The sequence below is a fragment of the Asterias amurensis genome, chromosome 2, assembly GCF_032118995.1.
Source record: "Asterias amurensis chromosome 2, ASM3211899v1".
Classification (NCBI taxonomy): Eukaryota; Metazoa; Echinodermata; class Asteroidea; order Forcipulatida; family Asteriidae; genus Asterias; species Asterias amurensis.
The window spans coordinates 10,079,516-10,103,320 of record NC_092649.1 but is presented as its reverse complement, the minus strand read 5'-3'; the positions used below and the strand labels follow the sequence as shown (position 1 = coordinate 10,103,320).

General features: G+C 37.5%; 2 protein-coding genes across 3 annotated transcripts in view; one reads left to right on the top strand and one right to left on the bottom strand.

Moving 5' to 3' along the window:
• The window catches only part of LOC139952223 (plexin-A2-like), a 78,953-nt gene extending 73,798 nt beyond the window's left edge, over nt 1–5,155 (top strand). The window contains exon 37 of the mRNA XM_071951287.1: nt 367–5,155. Within this exon, the coding sequence (XP_071807388.1) occupies nt 367–459 (93 nt within the window). The 3' untranslated portion in view covers nt 460–5,155. The remainder of the gene's footprint in view (nt 1–366) is intronic.
• A 2,506-nt stretch (nt 5,156–7,661) lies between these two features.
• LOC139954208 (uncharacterized) lies at nt 7,662–23,496 on the bottom strand. 2 transcript variants are annotated; one of them, XM_071953924.1, is made up of 18 exons: nt 23,073–23,496; nt 20,810–21,002; nt 20,096–20,367; nt 19,113–19,233; nt 18,367–18,697; nt 17,622–17,766; nt 16,919–17,090; nt 15,937–16,179; nt 14,982–15,099; nt 14,750–14,893; nt 14,130–14,334; nt 13,534–13,791; nt 12,707–12,940; nt 11,740–11,880; nt 10,854–11,020; nt 10,192–10,288; nt 9,145–9,297; nt 7,662–8,853 (listed from the first exon to the last, which is right to left on the bottom strand). In XM_071953924.1, exons 1-18 carry the CDS (start codon nt 23,140–23,142, stop codon nt 8,621–8,623), a joined length of 3,297 nt encoding a protein of 1,098 aa, XP_071810025.1. In that variant the 5' UTR covers nt 23,143–23,496; the 3' UTR covers nt 7,662–8,620. The 2 variants fall into 2 exon arrangements, with proteins under 2 accessions (XP_071810025.1, XP_071810026.1); XM_071953925.1 differs by having other exon boundaries at nt 9,145–9,294; nt 23,073–23,486.
• Nucleotides 23,497–23,805: the final 309 nt, after the last annotated feature.

Genomic DNA, 23,805 nt, shown 5'->3' with positions numbered 1-23,805 from the left:
TAAAGAAAAGGATCACTTAAAATCAACAAAAATGTAAAAAATAAAACACTAGATTAGATTCAAACGATGATTTGATTAAACAAGCTTAATCTTTGATCTTGTCTTTGTACCACAAAATTCAAATCTCTTCTCAAAACTTATCTTATGTCACAGGTTTTCGTGGACAAATTCTTTTGTGTCAGTTTTTTTCTTTGTTTTCTTCTTTTGTTTGTTTTTTGGGTTTTTACTGCGCCTTGAACACCCAGCAGGGTGGATATGTGCGCGTTTCAAGTCTTATTATTATTGTTATTATTATTATTATTATTATTATTATTATTATTTTAATCAAGCTTCAAGTAACCTCAAATATTTGCCTTCTTTTTTTAGCTTCTCAGGGCAATTGAAGAGGATGACATCTGTGAGCAAGAGAATCTTTCTTACGAGCTTGAACAAGTGGAAAATATCTTACAAGACGAGTAAGAGGACAATTCCCACTAGCCACCGGCCGTGTAGGTTTTCTTACGACATCATCATCGACACCTCATGCACGTTTGTTCGTCACATTTTTAGCACTATGACATTTTCAGTACTTTGTAAGCTATCTGTTATTACTTACATTTGATGCACAGATATTGAGTGAGTATACCTTTATCACGGTGTGGTCATCTTGATTTTACTCCATTCAAACTCATTGTAACCAAACTGAGGCTGGACGAAATAATAGTCTGGTGTCAGCATGCGCAATGAATGTAAGCATTCATTTCTGCTATTGGAAACAGGGAACATGACCAAGATGGTGACAGCGTCTTTACACCTTGTACATGTATATGTATGTATTTTCCAAAAGAAATTATTTTATTTGTACTTGAGACTTTATAAAGCGCCTGTGACCTTTTAACAAAAGTATTTTATGCAATATAAAGTTTATTATTACTAATATTTTATTACATTTTATTACTACTATAATTGTTGTTGTTATTACGCATCCATAATATATATTGACCAAGAGAATCTTGCCTTTGACAAATGATAGCCAAATGACCAACTGGTTTGAAACTTGTCAGCTCATTGCCTTCAACTCAAACCTTGTTTTCTCTCTATCTGCCAAATGTTCAAGTTACCTCACTGAATGTTCGACTGCCATATTGCCGTTTACTTATTATAGTGGAGCGTTGTTCTGGTAGTCTTATGCACCGCGTTCCAGTCTGGGTCTTTTAGTCATTAAACCGTGTGTTCAAATCTTGTCATGTCACATTGTGCTTTTGTCTTTGTATTTGAAAATAAACCACTATGTGCTCCACTTTCTAGAAAGTTCTAGAGCTTATTATAGTTCAAGTTATAATGAATTAGAATAACAGTAGAACTTATTTTTCTAGTTATAATGAATTAGAATAAAAGTTAGCTTGATGTACTGTATAAATATTTACTACTTTTATTTTTAGTGTACGATATGTCACAAGAATGTTTACTTAATGTTTTTACTAATCTGTGTTTTACTTACAAATCCGCAAGGAACTCGAGTTTGAAATTAAGTGCTTTGTTGATTGCAGGGTATTAAGTATTGACAATCAGCCAAAACAAATGAATGCTTGATTACATGACTTCATAAATTCATTTATGAGGCATCCTTGTCTGATAAATTCTAGATCAATTATGACTTTGACGTTTAGTTAACTTTAAACCAGAAGTTGTTTTTCTCTTGCCAATATAACACCAAATCTGAAAACGTTATAAGTGTTTAATTGCTTCGGTCATCTGTAGGAGAAATATGAAATGGAAAGTGACAACTTATTTTGAAGAAAAAAATTCTTCCAAAGTATCTAGCGCTCTTACCACACTGAATTTGGAGGAATTAACCTGTTGTTGACTGCAAACGAAAACAGTGGAGCAGTCCAACATGGGTTAAAGATTACGATAGACAGGATAGAACATTTTGGGTTTGAAGTGGGTTTTTATATAACTGCACTGGTCAACCTCTAGGGATCAGTCTAAACAGGAGTGTGGGGTTGAATTTGAGGATCTTAGGATTTCCAGTGTTAGTTAAGGTTTATCAGGCAGGCGTGTCGTAAAAGGCAGCTGGCCATGTCCACCTTACAATTTTGCATAACACACGATACATGCGATGACTATATGGTAGAGTATTAATATTGGTTTCACCCACATAGTTATAATAATAATAATAATAATAATAATAATAATAATAATAATAATAATAATAATAATAATAATAATAATAATATTGAAGTCTTATATAGCGCACGTATCTACCAAACAAGGTACTCAAGGCGCTGAGTGTATTTAAACTTTCAGAAAGATAAAATTATGTTATTGCAGGGATGAATTCTGAGACCAAATTATTTAGCACCTTCTAAGGGTTTACAAGGCTACAGCGCATACAGCAGCCACAGCCAGGAACAACGGGGCGAACCCCTTCTCTTTTCGATGTGCTCTGAGTTCTTTTACATGCGTTACACAACACATGGGACCAACGGCTTTACGTTCTATCCGAAGGGTGAAGCAATGGATGTGTATTGGCACATTTTCTCAGTACTTTCCCGGGTTTTGTGAAGGAATTCACTGGCATCTCGGGTGGGATTTGAACCCACAATATTTGTAATTTTAGAGCAGTGTCATACCAACTGGAAAATATGGTACTTTTGTACAAATATATACAACTCGTGACTGCCACCCCCCCCCCCACCCTTTAACTGAATGATGAACTTTCTTCTTATGATTTGATAGAATCAAGAGCCACTGAACTTTCCAAACATAGGTGCAGTACTTTATAAAGTAATTAGAATGACATAACTGTTATGTAAAGATATTTTATATAAAGTATAATTGAAATAGTAGAAGTTTATGAAGTATTTGTATTTGATTAGCTAGCCACTAACATTTGAGTATTTTTGGAGCTGTATGACAGGGTCTGTTTGTTTATATGCATGCCAACGTTTGTTTAAAATGTCAAAGATATGTTGTTGTTGTTTTTTTCTTTTCTTTTTTTCATGAATTGTATGAAGTGTTTTATAGAACTTATATGTGTAGTTGATGGAGACGATAATGGTTTGGATTCTTTAGTGCATTTGAATAGTTTGTGTGGCAGTCGTGTTAATTTAGGCAGAGTATTTGTTTTATGCAGTTTTTAAAAGGGTGAATCAAAGCATTGGGCCTTGCGTCTGTACCTAGGGGTGCGTGTTCGCGGTCAGAACCAATAACTGTCTCGGTGGCCATTGGTTAAACACTGGCCAATGACCGAAACACGTACTGATTACGGCTTCTAACATTTAGACATTTAGATTTATGTCATTTAAGTATAACTTTTCTTATTTTGTCCTAAAATTAAGAAAATGGAAATGACAAAAGTCAAAGTGACAGTATTAATTCTTTGATGGGGGTGAAGTTTGATTGAAACCCACGCACGGACTGGAAATTGAAAACATATTGTACCATCAATGCACACCACTGATCTTGGTTCTGATAAACTATTAAGCGCATGTTCTTAATTAACATTGACTGATCTTGCCTGTAGTTGTTAAGAAGTTGCAAATTACAATTGTAAAACTATTTTTTGTTATTCTTTTATCAGAAAGAAAATTTCATATAAACCAGTCTATTACTGAAATTGCAAATAAATCATGCAGTTTCATCAATGCATACCAACCGATATAACGGTTCACATGGACTTTGAAGTAATCTTGAAAAACATTGACTGATCTTGCCTGTAATTGTATAGAAATTGCAAATGAAAATGTTCACATGACAGTATTAGTGTTAATAAGAAGGACATTTTAATAGAAGCTGGTTGAACTAAATATGCAAACATATTACCTGCAATCAATGCATACCACCGATTTAATCAACACAAGCTGAAAGTTCAAACTGTTATCAGTTTTGAAGTGTTCTAATTGCAAAATCAGACAAAGCCATGGGCAGTTGGTCAAACATAGAATGTGTGGTAGATCCACAAAGAAGTGTAGAATATGTTTGCAGTGTTGTTTGTTTTATTGTAATTGCACATTCCATTGTTTAGTTTTTACAATTTTACGATCAAAAATTTTATTATTAGGTTAAATTTTCTATTAATATAGAAAAAAGGCAATTTAAGTGATTTCTAGCTTGTTCAGCTTGTATACTCGGTGCTTTCCTACTGCTGGAAGTCCGGGAAGAATCCCAGGTTACTCAGGTGGGAATCGAACCCACGACCATTAGGTCCTAGAAAGAAATGGTCTTTAAGTTTTGTTTGTTCATCATTGTAACAATATTGTGTGCTTTTGGTTTGAACTGTAGGCCTTTAGGTGTTTTGTGTGCTAGAGTAAAGTGATGCCGCCGATTGTATGTTCCTGTAATTACCAGAAAAACTAAGCTTATAACGATTATTTATTACACAGATACTTTGATGACCTAAATTTAAATGATTATAAATTGCCATTAATTTGTTAAGAAAATGATGACATTTCAACCTATTTTGGTGTTTTTTAATATAAAATCATTGTTTGATTGTATAAGGATTCTTACGAAAAACACTACCAGGCAATTTTGTCTGTAAAAACGTTTCGATCAAAGATTTGCGGTTACACGTAATGATAATCTCTTAATGAGTTGGGGTGGTGCTGACAGAAATCGTTAGTTTCAACTCGACGTTTCGATCAGGATGCTCTGATCGTCTTCTGGAGAAAGCCTTGCACACCTTATATTTCCACCATGCAATGTTTCAAATCTTACAGAGTAATCTTAGAATGACAATACATTTCTGATCCCAAATCCGAATGGATTCTTGCCAGATACATTATGGAGTGTTCATGTTGATCTTGTAAGAAAACAGTTTTGTTTTTAATACTCTTTTCAAAAAAAATAATGATTTAAACTAAAAGATTTCAAATTATTTATTTCAGTTTTCCTTTTTACGTTTCAGTCTGTTTTTATTGGATGGACGCACAATCTGCATTGACACAAGTTTTTGATCACTATACTTATAGCTTTATGCAATAACTCTACTATTTAGTGTACTAATATATAAAATCTAACTGTCTTAAATTGTATATAAATTGATACCTGGTGCCATTTTCAATACTCTTTTGTACTGAATTGAACAAGCATGCTCTTTAATAGTGACTTTCATAGTGTTTTTTTTTTTTCACAATCTTTTTGTCAAAAAATAAACCTTTTGCTTCTACAACAGAACTACCTGGAAGTGTCCTTTTGTCTCGACTTATATTTTTGTGGTGAAATTTAGGTCAAATTTAATCGTCTTACTTATGACCCCCCCCCCCCCCCCCATTAGTTTTTAATAAGGGAATCAACGTGATGTGAGTCGAGGTAAATTATCAAGAATCAGGCCTCGGCGGTTTAAACCACTAGTTGAAAACCGATTCAACGCACTTTGATTCCCATTCATAAATACCTTTTCTGTCAAAAACATCATCACTTTTTGGTCAAAAAGTAAAATAAATGCAAACATTTCAATTGTTCGCTAATTTCTTTCAAAACAACACCCCTCCAGCTATGAAAAATGGTAAGGCCCGATCGGGTAAACAACTCCTTATAAGGGAATGTTGTGTGCGTCGCGCGTATCGCGTGATGTGGCACAACTGTCCTGACCGTTGCTCTCAACCAATAGGAATGAAGAAACTATCTTATCAGCACATGCGCAACCTCGCGTGTCACGCCCATGTTTCATCACTTTTTACTGGTCATTAACAAAGGTTTATACACACCCATGTGACGCGCTCTCCCCCAATAGGAATGGCGAAACTGTCTGAGGTATTAATGAATTTATTTTATACTTTTTGTTTTGACCCTCCACAAGAAAAAACATATATAAATCAAAAGTAAAGTTGTTTTTTTACCATTGTGTATTTCCCCGCTTGCCCCCAGGCGAAAATGTTCGGGTAGACAACTGCCCTAATTAAACAACAACAATTCAAATTTCATCCTGTTGTTGTATGTTTTACCTCTGACTTATTTCTACCCACCTGATTGTTTGGTACGGTCCGCCCCTCGCATCCTCAACACCCCCTGGCAGGGCGTGCATCAGTCCATCTCTTGTTAACCGCACACCCAGGCCATGTGAGCCAAATTCAAATGAACATGTGCACACAGTCTGCTAGGCGTTCTTTTACAAAGTAATGGAGCAATAGTGATGTACCTGCTAGTATTTTGGTGAAGGGCTCTATGCGCTGGTGTTTTTGACCTGGGTGTGACAGAAGAAAACCTTGCTGCTGTAACCAAAAGCATGGGTAAGTTGCAGATCATAAACATAATACTTAAGATGTAGGGTCATACTGTGCTAATGTCCACGAAACAAATTGTGTAATGTCTATCCGAAAGCTAACTTGACATGATACGGTAATGAAGGGTCAAAGCCCATGCTCGACTCCTCCGTTGCATCATGGAGGTAGAAATAGATCTACCTCCATGTTACGTTACCCTACGGAGCATCCCATTAAGTTATAAAAAATATATTTGAATCTGGAACAAAATTATTTATGCAAGATCGTTTCGCAGCTTTCTGAGGGTCCATTCGCTAATGCTGCGGCCACGTATGCGGTTGATACGGGATTCGACGTTCGTGTAAAAACACTTTGGACATTTTGTTGCAGATTTCACAAAGTAGACACTGTCATTGTACTCGGTTGAAATTTTCACAGTGAAACAAATCATCGGCATCGTTCACATTAAACGATCTAAATGACCCTGGAAATATGGCAGTTCATAAATTGTGTTCATCAAGTCATACAAACAGGTTACTTTTAGCATTTACAATTTAACTCTATTAAAAACGCGTAAAAATATTGCATTTCTTGAAAACTCCAGGATCACTGAATGAATGCTAAGCGTACTGATTTTTATTGAAGAGGTTTAGTTATCTTGGTGTGATATCCCATCATGGGACTTTGCCGAGTAGCGAAGTAGAAGTAGAAGAAGTCAACCTCCAACTGTCCGTATGTGATTTGTCGGGTTTTTGTTTGCATGTCTTCTTTCTTCTTCAAACTTTCTTCAAACTACATAGGGCATATTGTGACACGAAAATACCATACCCGACACAAACTTTCATAGGATTTGTTGAAATATATTTTCTTGGGAAGGTTACAAAATATATTCACAGATGACCAGCTACTTTGAATTAATACAAAGTAATTTTGTACGGTGGTCTCGACAGTGCATACATGTTGAACGCCATTATATAGTTGCTTGTGTTCCGTTCGCGCGACGGTATGTCCCTTTCCAATGTAAATAGTCAACATTTTTGCATAAATTCCACATCCGACCCGCCCCTTCTCAGCTGAGTAAATGTAGTCTATACAAAGGAATTTGGAGATTAGCCAATTTCTAAACGGTTAAAATTCTGCTTGTTCAATCACTGGCCAGTTAGCAGCTGTACGGCTTGTGACTGCCCCCGCAACACCAAGCAAAGATATTCACACAACAGGTAGGCTGCCACCATTATAGGGCTGCATAGCTCAGCTGTTAGGGCGCTTGTATATTAATATGTAAGTCACTGGTTCCAATCTTGCTCCAGCCAATCATTTTGTTAAAACCAAAATTGTTTAAAATGTACCCAGTCAGTCCCCTTGTACTTGAGATTAGCCAAAAACTTTGGAATGTCATTACTAAATGTACACCCGAAAAACCATAATTGCAAGGAACAATTTTACAAGAAAAAAACAACAAACAGAACATACTATGATTCTGCATGTCAGTTGTTTTATTATCATTTAGGTTATAATGACAAACATTGCAGTTATCAGAAAATCTTGCTGAAACAAAAACTTGCACACAAAATATACCTATAAAAAGCCACGCTTTAAACATTATGCTTACAATTATACGCGTTCGTACATCTGTACATAGCAATTAGGAGAATCTTGTGCTCACGATTTCATCATTAAGCTTAACCCAATCTCTATTGAATTTAATCCAGGGCCTTTTATTGTCAGCCAAGTGTCAATCAACAAGCTCCACATGAATTGCTTATCACACACCGAGTCAGGCATAAATTTTGACTCCCCCTATTTTTGTTGCTGTAAAAAAAAACATCCTGCAATTCTATGTCGTTTTACCCCTTACCCACCCAACTTTGCTAAACCACTATCCTCAGAATTTTTCATATTTTTATACTTAAAATTTAATATAAACTTCTACAATTTGTTATTTTCATACTCATTTCGTCACATTAAAGGCAGTGGACACTATTGGTCATTACTCAAAATAATTATTACCATCAAACTTATCTTTGACAATTACCAATAATGTCCAGTGTCTTTAACTTAATAAAAAATAACCTGCTGTTAAACAAACATTCCACCACTTACCGTTTGTCCAAGCTACAGGTTCTTGTTGTAGCTTCTACTAATTCCTGCTTTTGAAGATATGTTTGTCAACATAAAGCTAGTTCACTTGCTGATCAACATAACAGCACACGTTTTACAAAAAAAAACATTACTCACAATTATATCAGGAAATATAGCAGCATATTGTAAAAAACAAATTAACACTCTACACATTAATTCTACCTTGATTGGATGTCACCGTATACAAGACAAAATTTTGTTGAGAGATTTAATTATGTTATAATACTGATTTAAGACGCTTTAACACTTCCCGTTGTTTCACAAGTGCTGTCCCAATGGGGTGTTTGTTACTACTTTCTGTGCCTAAGGCAACTTTCACAAATACAGATATCATGGACCTCAATAGACTTGATCTTTTGTACCATGCCGTCCAAAGGCTCAAAACACCTGAAGGAATGATCTTCCATATGAGACGCTTCTACGTCACAGCCTGGAGGACAACGCATAACAGGGTTATCCAATGCCGCACAGTCTGGCACGTGGGCAACGGGGTAAGGGATGACTGTTTCAACAGGGTTGCATCCTATGTCACACACACACACACACAAAAAGTGTAGGGAAATCATTATAACCAGGCATAATATTTTACATTTTAAAGATTCAACGAATATAACAAATCAGAACATACTAAAGTTGCGGGTTCAAACCAGCAGTTGAAAGGAAAAACTTAAAAAGAAAACACATAGGCCTTATAATAAATTCAGATTGAAATGTAAAATTTGATGACATCATTCACTTACATTTCGTTTTTGTAACGTAACAATACTGAATTTCTAGTTAAATTCTGTAGTAATTACTATTCTGTAGTACTCACCACAGACCAAACATGGCCTCGGTTGCGTCAGAGTTTGTAATCCACACCGCCCCCTTCTAATCTGAGAGCCACGCCCACACATCCTATCCCCTTCAAGCTCACAGTCCAACCAGTCACCCCATTCCTCGGTGCATTCTTCTGAACTCTCCTCTGCTGAAAGATGTGGTATATATCTTTAACAACCATCACTCCAAACAAATATATCGACAAAATAGAGAGACCGCACATAGTAGGGCTAGATTTGATAGCTAAGTTGGCAGAGCGCTGGCACATTAATAAAGAGTTCGCACTTCGCAGGTTCTAGTCCCACTCTAGTAAATTTGTCTTTGTTCAAACAAAGAGTAAAAGTCTCCAACATTTTCAAGCAAGACCATTTTAAACCAATCATTCAACTGCTTCGGTTGTGTATGGTAGAACACTGTGTGTTGGACCAACTTTGCACTCTAATCTGTGTCTGTGTACTGTGTGCACAGAGGCAATGACCAAGTGAATGTGATACCAGATTGCATGATGGTATGGTGCAGGTGATATTGGATTTCAGACAGTGAGAAGTTTTTTTGTTTTTTTACACAAATATAATTTTAAAGCTTACTTTCTGTCTGACAGTCATTTTTGATTGACTTTTTGTTTTTAAATCTTGCCTTGGTTCAGATCTACATAAAATAGGGTGGAAGTTGTCTCAGTATACTGCTCCTTTGTGGTATATAATGCTTACTGTATTTGAATCAATAAAATCATTTCAGTATATCATTTGAAAATTTATCATTTGAAAATTTACATAAAATTGTTCTCTCTTTTAATCAATGTAATGTAAAGCATTAATCAAGTGCCATTTTGGGCTCAATTTTAAAGAGCTACTTTAGCCGAAAACTTAGCACAACAAAATTATGCTTACCAAAATAAGGATTACCAGTATAATGTGACTTGTACAATCCGTGTCTGGTACCTTGCTTATTTTTGCTTAGCAAAATATGTTTAAGCACTCTAATTTCCTGCTTAAGCAGCTCTATGCAACTGAATCCTGGTGCTAATCTAACCACTACATACCTCTGGTGGCTGCTTTCTCAATGTGTGCTTTGCAGACGATATCCACAGATAAATCTTGCAGAAGTGAATTCCCCTCTGGGTTACGTGAAGATATAATCTACAAATAACAATAACAACTTCAAAAAATAATTTAACTTCCAAGAAGTTTTTGGACAATCAAAGCATTTTGCACAAATAATAGGTAGCCTAAAGGTCTGATGACGTCACACTTTCAAGGGCATGTGTGAATAATTCCAGATACCGGTTTATAGAGCCTACTGGTGGCATGAACAGACAATACATGTACATTTGACTCACTTAATTTGTCATGCATTTATGCTGTAGGCCCTAATGCTTGTACTATATTGGTCTTTAGCATTATATAAATCCAGTTATGAGTATCATTATTGCATGTATAAGTCACTCTAATGAAACCATCTATGGGTTTTCCTATAACACACCTAAAACGAACCTCCTTTGATGGGCTTCTTTTCATGGGGTTCTTGGTTAGTATGGAGATTAAGTTCGCTTTCTTATCATTGCCTTCACAACCAGTATAAATAAATCAGCAAATAAACACTGCACTTGAAGTTGTGTGCCGTGCTCAGAGAACAATGAGAACAATTAGCGGGTATGTTAGTGCTGCCAAATAGTGCCAGAAAGTCTCCGTGAATGATTCTCACCTCAATTCTGATGGTGTCATGCTCTGTCATTATCGGCCCAGTGTCATGAGTCTGACATGGCTTTGGTAGGTAAAACAAATTCTCAGCCTCCAGTACTCTGTTCAGTGTGCTGATCTTCCCATGCATGTATACATTGGTAGAGTTCGGTAACGCATTGACTGTAGCCGCTGAGGAAACGTAAAAAAAAAAAGGGAAATCAAAAGGAAAATCAAATGTGCATGGCCGACTGGTTAAGAGCACCGAACAAAAAGCACCCTTATTCTAATTATGTGGGTGATAAGAACTGGTCATACAGTAGGAGGGTTGACTGTGTACTATGTGTATATGCATTCACCACCTGATATCATACAGGCTGAAATAGTTTATCTACCATTAACAACCAACAGTGGGTGATATCAATGGTCAAAAAGTAGAAGGATTGACTGTATGCTGTGTAGATGTATTTAATAATAATAATAATAATAATAATAATAAGACATTTGTAAAGCGCCTAATGCAAAAAGCCTCTAAGCGCATAATGAGAACAATAAAATAAACAATGAGAGAAAGATACAAGATACAAATAAGCAAATTACAAAAAAAGCAGCTTTAAACAAATGAGTTTTCAATGCACAGGAAGACTATATTTAACAATAATAATACCACACTACAGGCTGGCACAGTTGATCTATCAATTGCGTATTTGCATAAGGCACAAAACAATCATCCAATTACTTGAACAGTAAAGCAATAGATAAGATCTCTTGTTGTCAACCTTTTGGTTTTTGTTTTTTATTCAGATTAAAATAAACCATTAATAATAAATTCATTTCTTGTAACTATAAACATTTTCCAGTGTCCATTGTACCCTAAATTGTTTTGTTTTTTATTTCTTGGCAATACTGACCCATTTGAGGTTCCATACAGACCCTACTACATCCTTGGTAACAGCACATCTTAGTACCAGGGCAAGCTGTATGGTAACTACACTCCTCAGTACACAGTGATTCCTCATCGTCAAGGTGGGGGCTCTTAGCTGGACATTCATCTATATGAAGGAATGAATCAAATAAGCTCAATTAATGTCTACTACAGGGCCACAAGGTCACAAAGTAAGCAGCAAGGCCACAAAAGTGACAAGGGCGAATTTCAGGGCAGCATAGATTCAAAACAGTCAAAATTTTATGAAGACAAGTCATTGCTACAAAATATTTTGAACTGTTGATATCATATTAGGTATTCTAGTTTAGACACAGTCCTACTTTAGATCGTATGTATTCTCGTTTAAATATTAGGCTGTAAACCACAAGGGAAACTGACTGAGTAAATATACACAATACTTATATAGATCTCATTTATTTAAGTTAACACAGTCGTACCTACATATCTCAGGTATTCTACTTTGGACACGGTCCTATTAACATATCCCAGGTGTTCCAGTTTATACACAGACAGAAGCAACCACTTAGGGCATTGAACACTATGGTAATTACTCAAAATAATTGTTAGCTTATTAAGCACGTACTTGGTGAAGAGCAATCAAGAGCTGTTGACAGTATAAAACATTGTGAGAAACTGCTCCCTCGTACAGTAACGTAGTTTTTGAGAATTATTAAAGACTTCAGCTGAAGTATTTTATAATAATTTATGCATCTGAAAGCACACAAATTTGTGCAACAACGGTGTTTTTCTTTCATTATATTCATGCAACTTCGATGACCAAATTGAGTCCAATATTTAAGGGATTTGTTATTTTAGGCATGTTGGCCACACCAAGTGAGAATACTGGTCTTTGACAATAACACCAAAGGTGTCCGCTGTCTTTAAATATCTCAAGTATTCTTTATAGTTTTATAGACAAAAGTCCTGCTTACATATCTCGGGTATTCTCTGCTCTTCTAACAGCAGTTGTCCTTTGGATGCCACCAGTGACACTGTGACAAACTCATCCTCTCTGTATCTTCCCTCAATTCTCATCATATCCAGAGGAAGAAGTTGCATCTCAGAGATGCACACCTTGGTTGGCATCAGGAGAAGCGGCAACAGAGGGCGCTCACCGTTCACTACTTGAACATCCACTGTCAACCGCTTCATTGGGGGTGGTACGTCTTGGTACGAAAAAGAAAATTCAGGTAAAGCTTGAAAACCAAATTGCAAAATTACAGAAAAAGTGTTCTGCTCTCTTTTAAGTTGGGGTGTCTTTTGTGCACTGATTACTCTCTTTTAAGTTGGGGTGTCTTTTGTGCACTGATTACTATTTTATGGGTCTGGTCATTTTTTAAAGAAGAAAACAAACTCTTAAAAATCGTTGAATTAATCTCCAGAACTGTGAGATGAGAACCAAGGGGTGTATTCAGAAAGTTGTCGCCCACCCCCCCCCCCCCACCCCCCCCCCCCCCCCCGTTTTCATTAAGACTCTATTGAAAGTAAGTGGATCACAACATTGAAAATTACCTGGAAGCCCCCTCTTTAAAGTACATGTGAAACATTTGTACCCCGTTAAATGTTATACTGTTTTCAAACATCACTTTAGCTGGACGCGCGCGGTAACCAACAATTGTTTTACTCCTTTCCTGATTTCCTAAAAGCATTTTAAAGAAAAAATTAATGCAAATTTCCCACCATGACAATCTCAACAAAGTCATGTCGGAATATTATGTGATTTTTTTTTTGTTCAACCTTACCAAAGAAGAACACTAACCCAGTCTAAATGTTTCTCTCATAGCCGTCGATGGTATCCTGTAGTCTACCTTCACCGAAGTCCGTCCTTTGAAGTTCTTAAACGGAGTGAATGTAGCACTGAGCAGCGCCGCAATGACCATGTCAGCCGGACCAGCAATGCATAAATAGGTTGGTATCCTCTCATGTTGTCCAATGTGGTCCATGTAGACACGTAGGCCGTCCTGGGTTGTGACGCTTACCAGACCATGCTCGGCATAGATTTTGGCGTGAAGAATACCTGAACAGGAGATGTGCATGGTTTTGTCTTCATGTAATTCCATGGGTAATTACTATAATAAAATGTTGTACACTTTAGTTCAAGTGAAAGGAATCATTTTTAGAACTGCAAATTCCCAGAAAGACATTCCCAGTGTAAAAAAGTCAATGGGATTAAATGGGATCCCATTGAAAATTTGAATGGGATTAATGGGATTTCAATGGGATGGGTGTGAAATTTCGATTGTCAGTTATTTTACTTTGACCCCAATACACACAATACTATTTTCTGCTTGTGTAAAAATAATCTAACTTGAACTACAATGAGAAGGGCCCCAGACATTGCAGTCTCATTCTTACCAGATGGTGTCATACGTAACGATGAATACGTTATACCCAGCGGAATGTTTGCTTCCCCCTGCCTGGCAATAACTGGTAGTTCAGGCGCTGCGATAGTCGTAGCCTGGTCATGATGCATGTAGTTTATACACTCCGACACTGACTTATAACCCCATAGCATCATATAATCAGATAGTCTCTCCGAGTTGTCTTTATACATGCGGATCTGCCACAAAGTTCAAAACAAGTGGTGGGTTATAGTCGGGTAATTGCAGAAAGGAAAATAAATTCCAGCACTTTAATTATGGAATATTAGTAACAATATCTGCATAAAGTTTTGTAGCAACGACAACTTCATCAGATTCAAGAAAAACAGCTTCTACCAAGGTTTATCAGTCCAGGGCAGTCTTAACAAAGGTGGAAACAATGAAGTAGCCATAATGTTGGCAATACATCGTTCTTAGATAGTAGGCCTATCACAAAGTTTTACAGAAACTTAACATTATTTTGCTAGAGTAGTAAGTGTTTAGTAATTGTCTTTTCTGTGCACCTTCGACGTATCCTGCATAGTTGAGTAGTTTTTTAACTAATTAAATTATAAGGTTTGACTAAAAACACTACAAAAACACCTCCGATCTTACCTCTATAGTTATCTTACAGACGTCTTGTACACGTACACCATCGCGCAGTGTGACTTCAATCTTCTGCAGTTTCTCTGTACATTCTGCGACGTTACTGCAAGAGAACGATGGCCTGTTCGTGCCTGTATTCCTTATAGTTGCAAGCTGGGGGAGAGAGAAATTCAATCGTCAAAATTCCTGATGTAACTTCGTAGTTCCAAATTGTTCAACTCAAGAAGTAACATTGTCTCACCTCTTTCTCCACAACCTCAAGATCTATTCTGAGTTGGAAGAATTCTTCCTTGGATCGGATGTAGAGGTTTTTGACGAGGAAGGAGCGAGCATTGTCAGGGAAGTAGGTGAACAAGTTACTGCAAAGAAACAACACAAACCGCGGAATGTTAGGGAAAATGGGTAAGTAAAGAAAATGTGTTTGTCCACATGCCAATAAGGCATCAGGCACAGGCCATATCCGATTTCCTTGGCATTAAACAACTAAGAATATTTTTATTCCGTGGCCTAGATAAGATGCCAGTCTATCGTAGGTTACTGTCCCAGCTCTCACCGGTACCCATTTGTACTACTGGGTGAAGAGAAGCAATTATGATAAAGAGCATCGCTTATACAAGTGATACGACTCACCAGGTCAGGACCTAAACCCAAATTCTGTAAATTACAGATTTAAAGTCCACCGCCAAGACCGCTCAGCCACGAAAAATAGGAAGCTGTCTGAAAATTAATCCCTTTTTTACATTGCAAAGAATTTGGAGATTTTGCCTATCACCAACAAGACCACTCTAACATGTTTAGCCGCTGTCAACATTGATATGCCTGGCCTGGTGTAAAAAGTAATTGGTTTATATCTGCAATGTCAAACCAGGTTTAATAATAATTAGTTCTCCCTAAAACATACTTCTTTTCGTTGTTTTTCTTCAATTTTTAAACTCCGGTTGTAAAGCCAATTGGATTCTTAAATAGTCGAACTCAATCTATATACTTTCTTAGAACCCCATAAAAAGGAAAATTTCAGTTTTGGATGTAAGAGGAAAACCCCATAGAGTTTTTCTTTGAGAAAATCAACGAAATTAGGTAGGGACTAAAACAAACAATCCACATAGTGCCCCAGCTGGATCTATACAGGTTGAGGGTGAGGGTATAGGGACCTACGCCAACCCGACCGTCTAGACAGCCAAGGAAAACTTCCTTACTCTGTGATCAGACTCTTGGGCTCCGAGTGGCGCGTATTGACACGAACATCAGCAAACCAATGAGAGACGTCCGGTTGATCATCCTCGTTCTCTGCATCACATGTCTCTGGTGTTATTTCTTGGGTCTCAACGTGAATACGGCTCGTCCAATCAGAGCAGCTTTGATTCATCCACCATGGAGGCATGACTCGAGGCCACCAGGTCCAAGTCTTTTGCGGGAATGGATACCAGAAGCGAGGATACCTGGATTTGAAAAACATTTTAACAAGGTAGTTCTGTGGTATGAGGCTTTGTACGGTGGAGATAAACACGAGGTCTTACACTTTTCTATGTAGGCCTGATCTACTGTGACTGTTCCTGGCAGAGCGGTCAAGCACACTAGACTCTATAGCTCTGGTGGCAGTGTCAGGTAGTTGCACATGAATTGCCAACCATGCCAGAAACACCCAGAAACACCCAGAAACACCAGGGCCAAATTTATAGAGCTGCTAAGTACACAAATTTGCTTAGCATGAAATTTCTTCTTTGATAAAAAAAAAGGATACCAACCAAATTTTCACGTGATTTTGAGGATTTATAAGCAAACAACAGTTGAAACTTGAATACCAGTAACATCAATATGCAACAAATGGAAATTTGGTTGGTAATCCTGTTTTTATTAAGGAAGAAATTTCATGCTAAGCAGTTTTTGTTGTGCCGAGCAGCTCTATGAAATTGGGCCCAGGGTAAACACTGGGTTCTTTTACATGAATAACACAACATAATAGGGGCTTTGCGTCCCATCTGAGGGATGAAGCAATAAAACTGTAAAGCGTCCTTGCCTAAGAACACAAGTGTCAAGACCGGGACTTGAACCATACTCTGCTGATCAGAAACACCAGAGTTTCGAGTCCGGTACACTTGACGGCTCAGCGATGACGCAAACAACTTGACAGATGAAGAATACAAAATAAGAAGATAAGTATAAAGTTGTGTAACTAACCACTGAGGCCAGATGGCAGGTTTCAACGGCTCATCACTCAACATTTGATCAAGGCTTGACGGGTCCATCCAAGATGATTCTGGTATGTTCCAGTTTGGAGGGGTCGGCCATTGTGGACACCAAGGCACAAACACCATACTGGATAGGACTCGATTAATACCATCCAGTGATCCTATAACAAAAACACAAACAGTGATACAACTTAAAAGTGTATTTCAGTTTGATGTAAAACCATGTCATCTACTTTGCTGTGTAGATTCGATCCTTAAGAATGTTTTTTTTTTTTTATTCTAATGTCCTGGAAATCGGGGGAGTACTTACTGAAAATAATGTTCAGCATAAAACGTACTTGAATGGTAACGAGCAATGGAGAGCTGTTGATATTATACAACATTTTGAGAAACAACTCCCTCTGAAGTAACGTAGAGTTAACTTCTCACTCAGATAATAAAATACTTCAGGCCTGAAGCTGTTCATTACTCTCTTGTATCATCAATGACCGATCGAGTCAACATTTTCACAGGTTTGTTATTTTATGCATGTGTTGGGATACATCAAGTGAGAAGACTGGTGTTTAACCATTACCAAAGGTGTCTAGTGCCTGTAACTACTATCTGTGATGGGGGGGGGGGGGGGGTGGGGGGTAGGAAATTGGCGAGGTTCATGTTCATCAGAAGTTCTGGAATCAAGAGGGAAAACTCACCAACAAACATCAGGTTTTTCTTCCCGTTGTTTCTTGACTGTTCGTCATCAGTAGCTTCATAGTGTTCATAGAAGTTTTCAAAGCGATCCAGCTGTTCATATTCTCTCAGATTATCTATAGGTTCCCACTCCGGACTACCGGATTCCTATCAAGAAAAATTACAATTCTTGCCAAATTGATCAAAATGCTGTTTTTTTTTTTCTCATTTGTGCAAATCAGAGATTTGCATCCTGCCATCGGGAAGATTTTGTACAAAAATCAGGCAGATATTTAGAATTGCGTTATATTATTTCCATAATCCGGGAGATTGTGAGATCTGTTCATTAGGACACACAGAAAGATTGCCTTCTGCATAACTAGTTTTAGTTGGCAGCTTTGGTGTTCATTTGTGTTCAAAGGTGTGTTTCTCCTCACACATTTCAAGAAAATGCTATAATTTGAAAATCTTAACCATAAACATCTTCTAAGAAAGGAAATAAATTCGTTTAGTGTTGGTCTATATAGTGACCCATATCCTTGAGACATTATGTTTTTGCTTAACAAAGACTAGCAAAGTGGCCTTCATCATAATGCATTTCCAAGCTTTTGTAAAAGTCTTGGATGTGATATGCGTTGAACAAATAGAAATGAACTGTGGAGCACAAAGCGCGAAAGCTTGCGTTTAAAAAGTCCTCATCTGCAAACATGCGGTGGGCGTTTTATAATGGTTCTATTTTCATAATTTATCAATCTGGTTCTTTGATACCTTTGGATAGAAAATGACGTTTGAATTTTCATCTTGTTTTACACTCAGCATGCCTCCATGGTCCACTGAAACCTTAACACGGTACATTCCTTCGGTGGAGTCACTATCCCGTATCCGCAAACCGCCGAACTGAATGACCTGTCCCTCGCTGGTCTCCAACTGCAACGGTTCATGGGCCTCTCGACCCGGCACGGTGGTTTGGGGGGACGTAGCGGTGATGTTGATGTGGAGTCTACGCTGGACGGACGAGACGGGCTGAGGTTGCAAGTAGATGTTCCAGTGGACAGCGTGTACATCAAGGCAAAGCAACCCATGACTGTGCATTTGGGTTCTGCAAAAACACATCGATGTATACACTTCATTCTCAAATATTCATGGACACTACTACTAGTGGTTATGAAAGTGGTGAGTAGCATACTACCGTTCATCACACATGATGCATGTGTTGGTTAATTTATAATTTTTTTTTAATTGGGGGAAAAAAATGTGTAAATGTCTTTGTTCAACCATTACTTGATGGTTGTTTCAAAAACTTGGGTGTGATCGTCAGTCAGAGAATGACTTCTGACTGGCACCCCGAAAAAGGATATGGACAAAATAGAGGGAGACTACCACCAACATAGGGCTAGAGAGAGCGCCCGGCCTGTTAATCCGGAGGTAACAGGTTCAAACCCCGCTCTATTCAATTTGTCTTAGTTAAACTGAAACATAAGTTTAAACAAAATGAGATGACATTCGGCACCTACTTCAGGGTGAGGTTGAGATGAGAGGCGTCCAAGTCGTTCAGCTCATCGTTTTCATATCGTCGCTGTATTCCATCGGCTAGTACCCATCCAGTCGGCAGCGTCAATAGGCACTCACATCTTGCTATACATACATGATAATAGACCTTATCGCAAATACCAATGCGCAAGCGCAGACTGTTGAATGAGGTGCATTGTGGGATAGATATGAATCAAATTTTGCTACCAGCTAGACCACAATGCACCTAATTCCAAGCTTTACGCGCGCGCCCCGATATTTGCGAAAAGGTCTATGATATTGTTTAGTGAAGATGGTGCCAAGCGAAGATAAATGAGAGTCGACCTAGTTATGAGTCTAAAACGGTGGTTAGGATGGAAGTGAGCATTAGGAAATTTCAAATACTACTGGCAAAAAAGTTTTGTTTTGTTTTGTTTTTTATTTCCAAATATCACAATAAATAATCATCAAACATACAAGAAAAAAGAACAAAGGGTGGTAAGAGGAGGGCACCAGGAAAAAGCCCAGGCTTGTACAGAGCCTGGACCCTTTAAAATATAAACTAATTGGTTTTAGTTTATAACAATAGCAATGTTTGATTGATGAAATAAAAGTACAGTGAAAGGTATAATACATGCAGCAAAAAATAACACAAAACAATGTTTGTTTGTAATTAAACTGTTTTACACAACTTGTTTGCTATGCAGCCTTAAATACATACTGAGAGTTGATAACAAAAAGGAAAATTACAGGAACCCAATTACTTAAGAAATTACAAAACTCGTTAAACTGGAATGGATAATCATGGTAATCGTGTAGACGGGTGGTGTCATTTTAAACGATACTAGTTATAAGTAGGTTTTTCAAGTATTTTTTGAAGCTGTGCACAGTTCTAAAAGGTATTGGGGTGTTCGATGTAGCAGCTTATCATTGTTTCGTTTCGGATATTTCCGTAATATTTGTTGACATGATAATAATTGCATCTTACCCGAATCCTCGTTACACTCCAACGCCTGATTGCAGTTACACAATGAAACCTTCAGACTAGCTTCACCATTGCTGTCTGATGCACTTAATGAAGCCTGGACCCCGAGCTGCACGTAGGTACCCTCTACTGAGGTGATATTGTGAACCTCCAACAGCGGCAGGCTGGGGTTACTCCTAATGTTGATGGTGACCTTTGCCGGAAGGCTGGCTCTTCCTTGGCTATCTGAGACCAGATAGTAGAACGTGGTTATGCCATCAATGTCACCAGCTGGCCTGTAGAAACAAAATTAAGCATAATGTTTTATAGGGTCGATACGATTGTGTCATACACATTGGTTGTTATCACTGATACTGATTTTATAGTTTGTTCTATAGCATTTTAGTGTTTTGCACTGTTTGAATCAAGGCAGTTTTAATTTTCCTGGTATGGGATTTAAAGTTCTTATATTATTTTACAGATCACATTATCATTTAGTCAGATACAATGTCATATGTGAATTTTGTTGCTGATTACAGCGACTATACTTGTGTCTACAATATATAACTTTTCTTCAAGAACGATGAATGTACAGCCACTTACTTTCTTGGGGGAAATTAACATTCAAAATGTTAACCCCTAGAGTTATCTTTAGGCAGAATTTTCTGGCCGTTTTCCTTCAATGAAGTTTTCCTGGAAAATGTATCTTAAAATGGGCTCATGATGGGGCAAACTTACTCGTAGATGAATTCTCCGGTTCTGGAGTTCAGAAGTCTTACTCCACGTCTCAAATTTTCATTCAGGATCTCATATTGTAGATTCTCATCAAGTTCGGCACCGACGGGAGGGCAAGCTTTGAGGACACCGTAGAGGGCGTGTTTGGTATCTATCTTGTATGACTGGGGGACTGCTTGATATCTATGCACATCAGCTGAGGTAAAGACAACAAACATGGCCGACGGGAGATAAAATACACAAGTACCTAACAGTTGAAATGTTTTAATCCTATATAAATGTAGATGTACACTAAACTAATCTGTGAACATTCCATTTCCATCTGTAGTGGCTATGTCCACACAGGACAAATAACCCGGAAATGGAACACACAAACTGAGAAACGATAATTCATGCATGAAACGTTTCTCAGATTGATTTATTTTACACATTCCTTACTCTAAAACCACATTCCTTATAGAGGAGAAACTATTCTTTAAACGTTATACATGATTGTCCACATCCTTTATACCAAGCAAATTGTTATGCTCATGAAATGTTTGAGTAATTTCGATCACTTGTCAGACCCCTCTAACTGGATGTCCTCCTCTGCCTCATTTGCCATAATCATGATTATCTCATCTTTTTTTCTTTCTTTTTTCTTTCTTCAATCACTCGTGGCACAGCTGCTGCAAAACTTAGGATGCTGTCTTCTTTTTAGTTTTTGTTTTTGTTTTTATAAGCTAATTCTTGTGATATTTTATGCTTGTTGATGTTCTGGTTGTCATTGTTATTGACATCCATTTTCTTTTTAGATAAATCTTAACCTCTGCAATACTCTGTTAAATAGATTTATTACTAAGTTACTTATAAATTGACATAAATCTGATCTCTCGCCTCCTTGGGCAAAAGTCCAGCAATTGTTTAAGGTATCTTATCATGATATCATGAAAGATATGATTTGTAGTGAACATTTAAACTACCACTGACTTTATAAATTCAAAGGTAGGCCTATTATACAGAAAGGGATACAAAAATGATTATTTAGGTCTAGTTTGAAAGCTTATTATGTGATTATAAAGTTTGTGCAAAAAAACTTTTTTTTCTGTGAAGTATTTCTCTATGAAATAAAGTCATATCGAGAAAACTATCTGAAAACCTATTAAACAAAAACCTCAATAGCTACTTAATGTTGATATATAACAACATGAAAAGCACTTGACCTGGTTATCTTCATGACAAAGAGAACACATATACCTTGTGCTTCTGCTTTTCTAAAAATAATGCGTTTAATCTTTCCAGCTTCAGCAACAGTGGGTATCATCGACAGCAGTTTTGCCAACATTTCCAAAACTTAAACAAGTGAATTGTTTCGAGTGACAAGAAGGAAAAACATTATAAGAAGGAAACACGTTAGCAGAAGGAACAAACATTTGGCAGGACATAATATATGGTAGGGTAGCCTGCTGTAAAATGTTACATTGAATTGGCAACGTTCCCAAAACTAAAGGCTCACTTGGGGAGAGCTTCTGCCTGTTGTCAAGAAGAAATTCAAGCTTTTAATAAATATCCCGGGGCTGCTTTTGAAAACCCCTCCTCAACACTGGATATCTATATTTGCATTATTTGCTGAAGTTGAATTTGAAATGAATACGAATACAAATCTACTTCCAGCATAAATAATGGTTCTTAATATCCGCCTGCACAGTACTTAAGCAGCATGCAGCATCAGAGTCCAGCTTTCTCCAGAAGACGATTACAGCACACTGTGATCGAAACGTCGAGTTGAAACCAGCGGTTCTTTTCAGAACCACCCCAACTCATTAGAGATAGTCATTACATGGTGTTACCACAGACCTTTCTATATAGTATAGAGAGACACCCACACCCAGGCACCCACCAAGAAATAATTGGGTTAAAATTGCCATTGGGGATAAAGAATACTATTTGGTTTTGCCCATAACACGATGTGTGTAAATCACTTTATAGACCTACTCAGTAGGCCTACTATCCCCCTGTGATTTTTGTTTTTAAATCCACAGACAAATTACTCGAGTGGGATTCGAACCCGCGATTTTAGCCATTCTACAGCAGATGCCAGTTCGAATTATTGCGGCAATATAAGATTATTTCGCAAGTTTCAGGGATAGTAGTAATGCCAAATAATTAGTAGTTAGAGGCCGTCATTTGCAACAGTCAACGGCCATAACTACAGCATTCAATTCGAAAACAGTAACATAAATGAACCACTTTCTCTTTCAAACCAAAAACAAGTTTATCAACTCACATTTGCAAACAGTAGCAGACGAAAAAGCTGCCCAGCTCAAAATCAGAGCGAAGTATCCGAGTGACTTCATCTTTGCAGAAGAGAGTCAACAACCATACACACAAACAAGCTCAGAAAACATTTAATAATGTTACGCAGACAAAGCTTGCATTGTATATATCCATGGTTTACTTTGTTTTGGTCAAAGTTCAAAGTGCTCAGCAGAAAATAAATAAACCAATACAGGAGTAAATGCTCAGAAACTTGAAAGATAAGTCATCAGGGTTCATAGTTATGAATGCTGAAAAGTGTTTACTTCGGCTTAGTCCATTCCCTTTGTTGTGTGTGTCATTCTGCTAAGCACATAGCACACAACACCAAATGGTGCACTTTACACAATATTGCAAATAATAAATCATTTGAATACAATGGGAGTCTGCAGAGTCAAGTTTATGATTGGGTACAAGGGTTTATGTCTCTGTCAGAGTATGGAATCTGTGGCAGGGTCATGGCTACATGGCTGTCTAATGATGATCGAGGGAACTTGGCACACTCCCACAAGGGGTAAAACACCAAACTGGCAACAGCCAACCTCGCTCAAACATTGGTTTAACATTTTAGGCTATGGTTATGAGTTGCAAAAATCAAGCAATTGTGATTCGGTAACAACACTCATTTCAGTCATTGCAAAATCAGCGGTTAGCTTGGTAGGATTCAAACCTACAAGTTACAACCTTGTGATTACAAGTTCTGA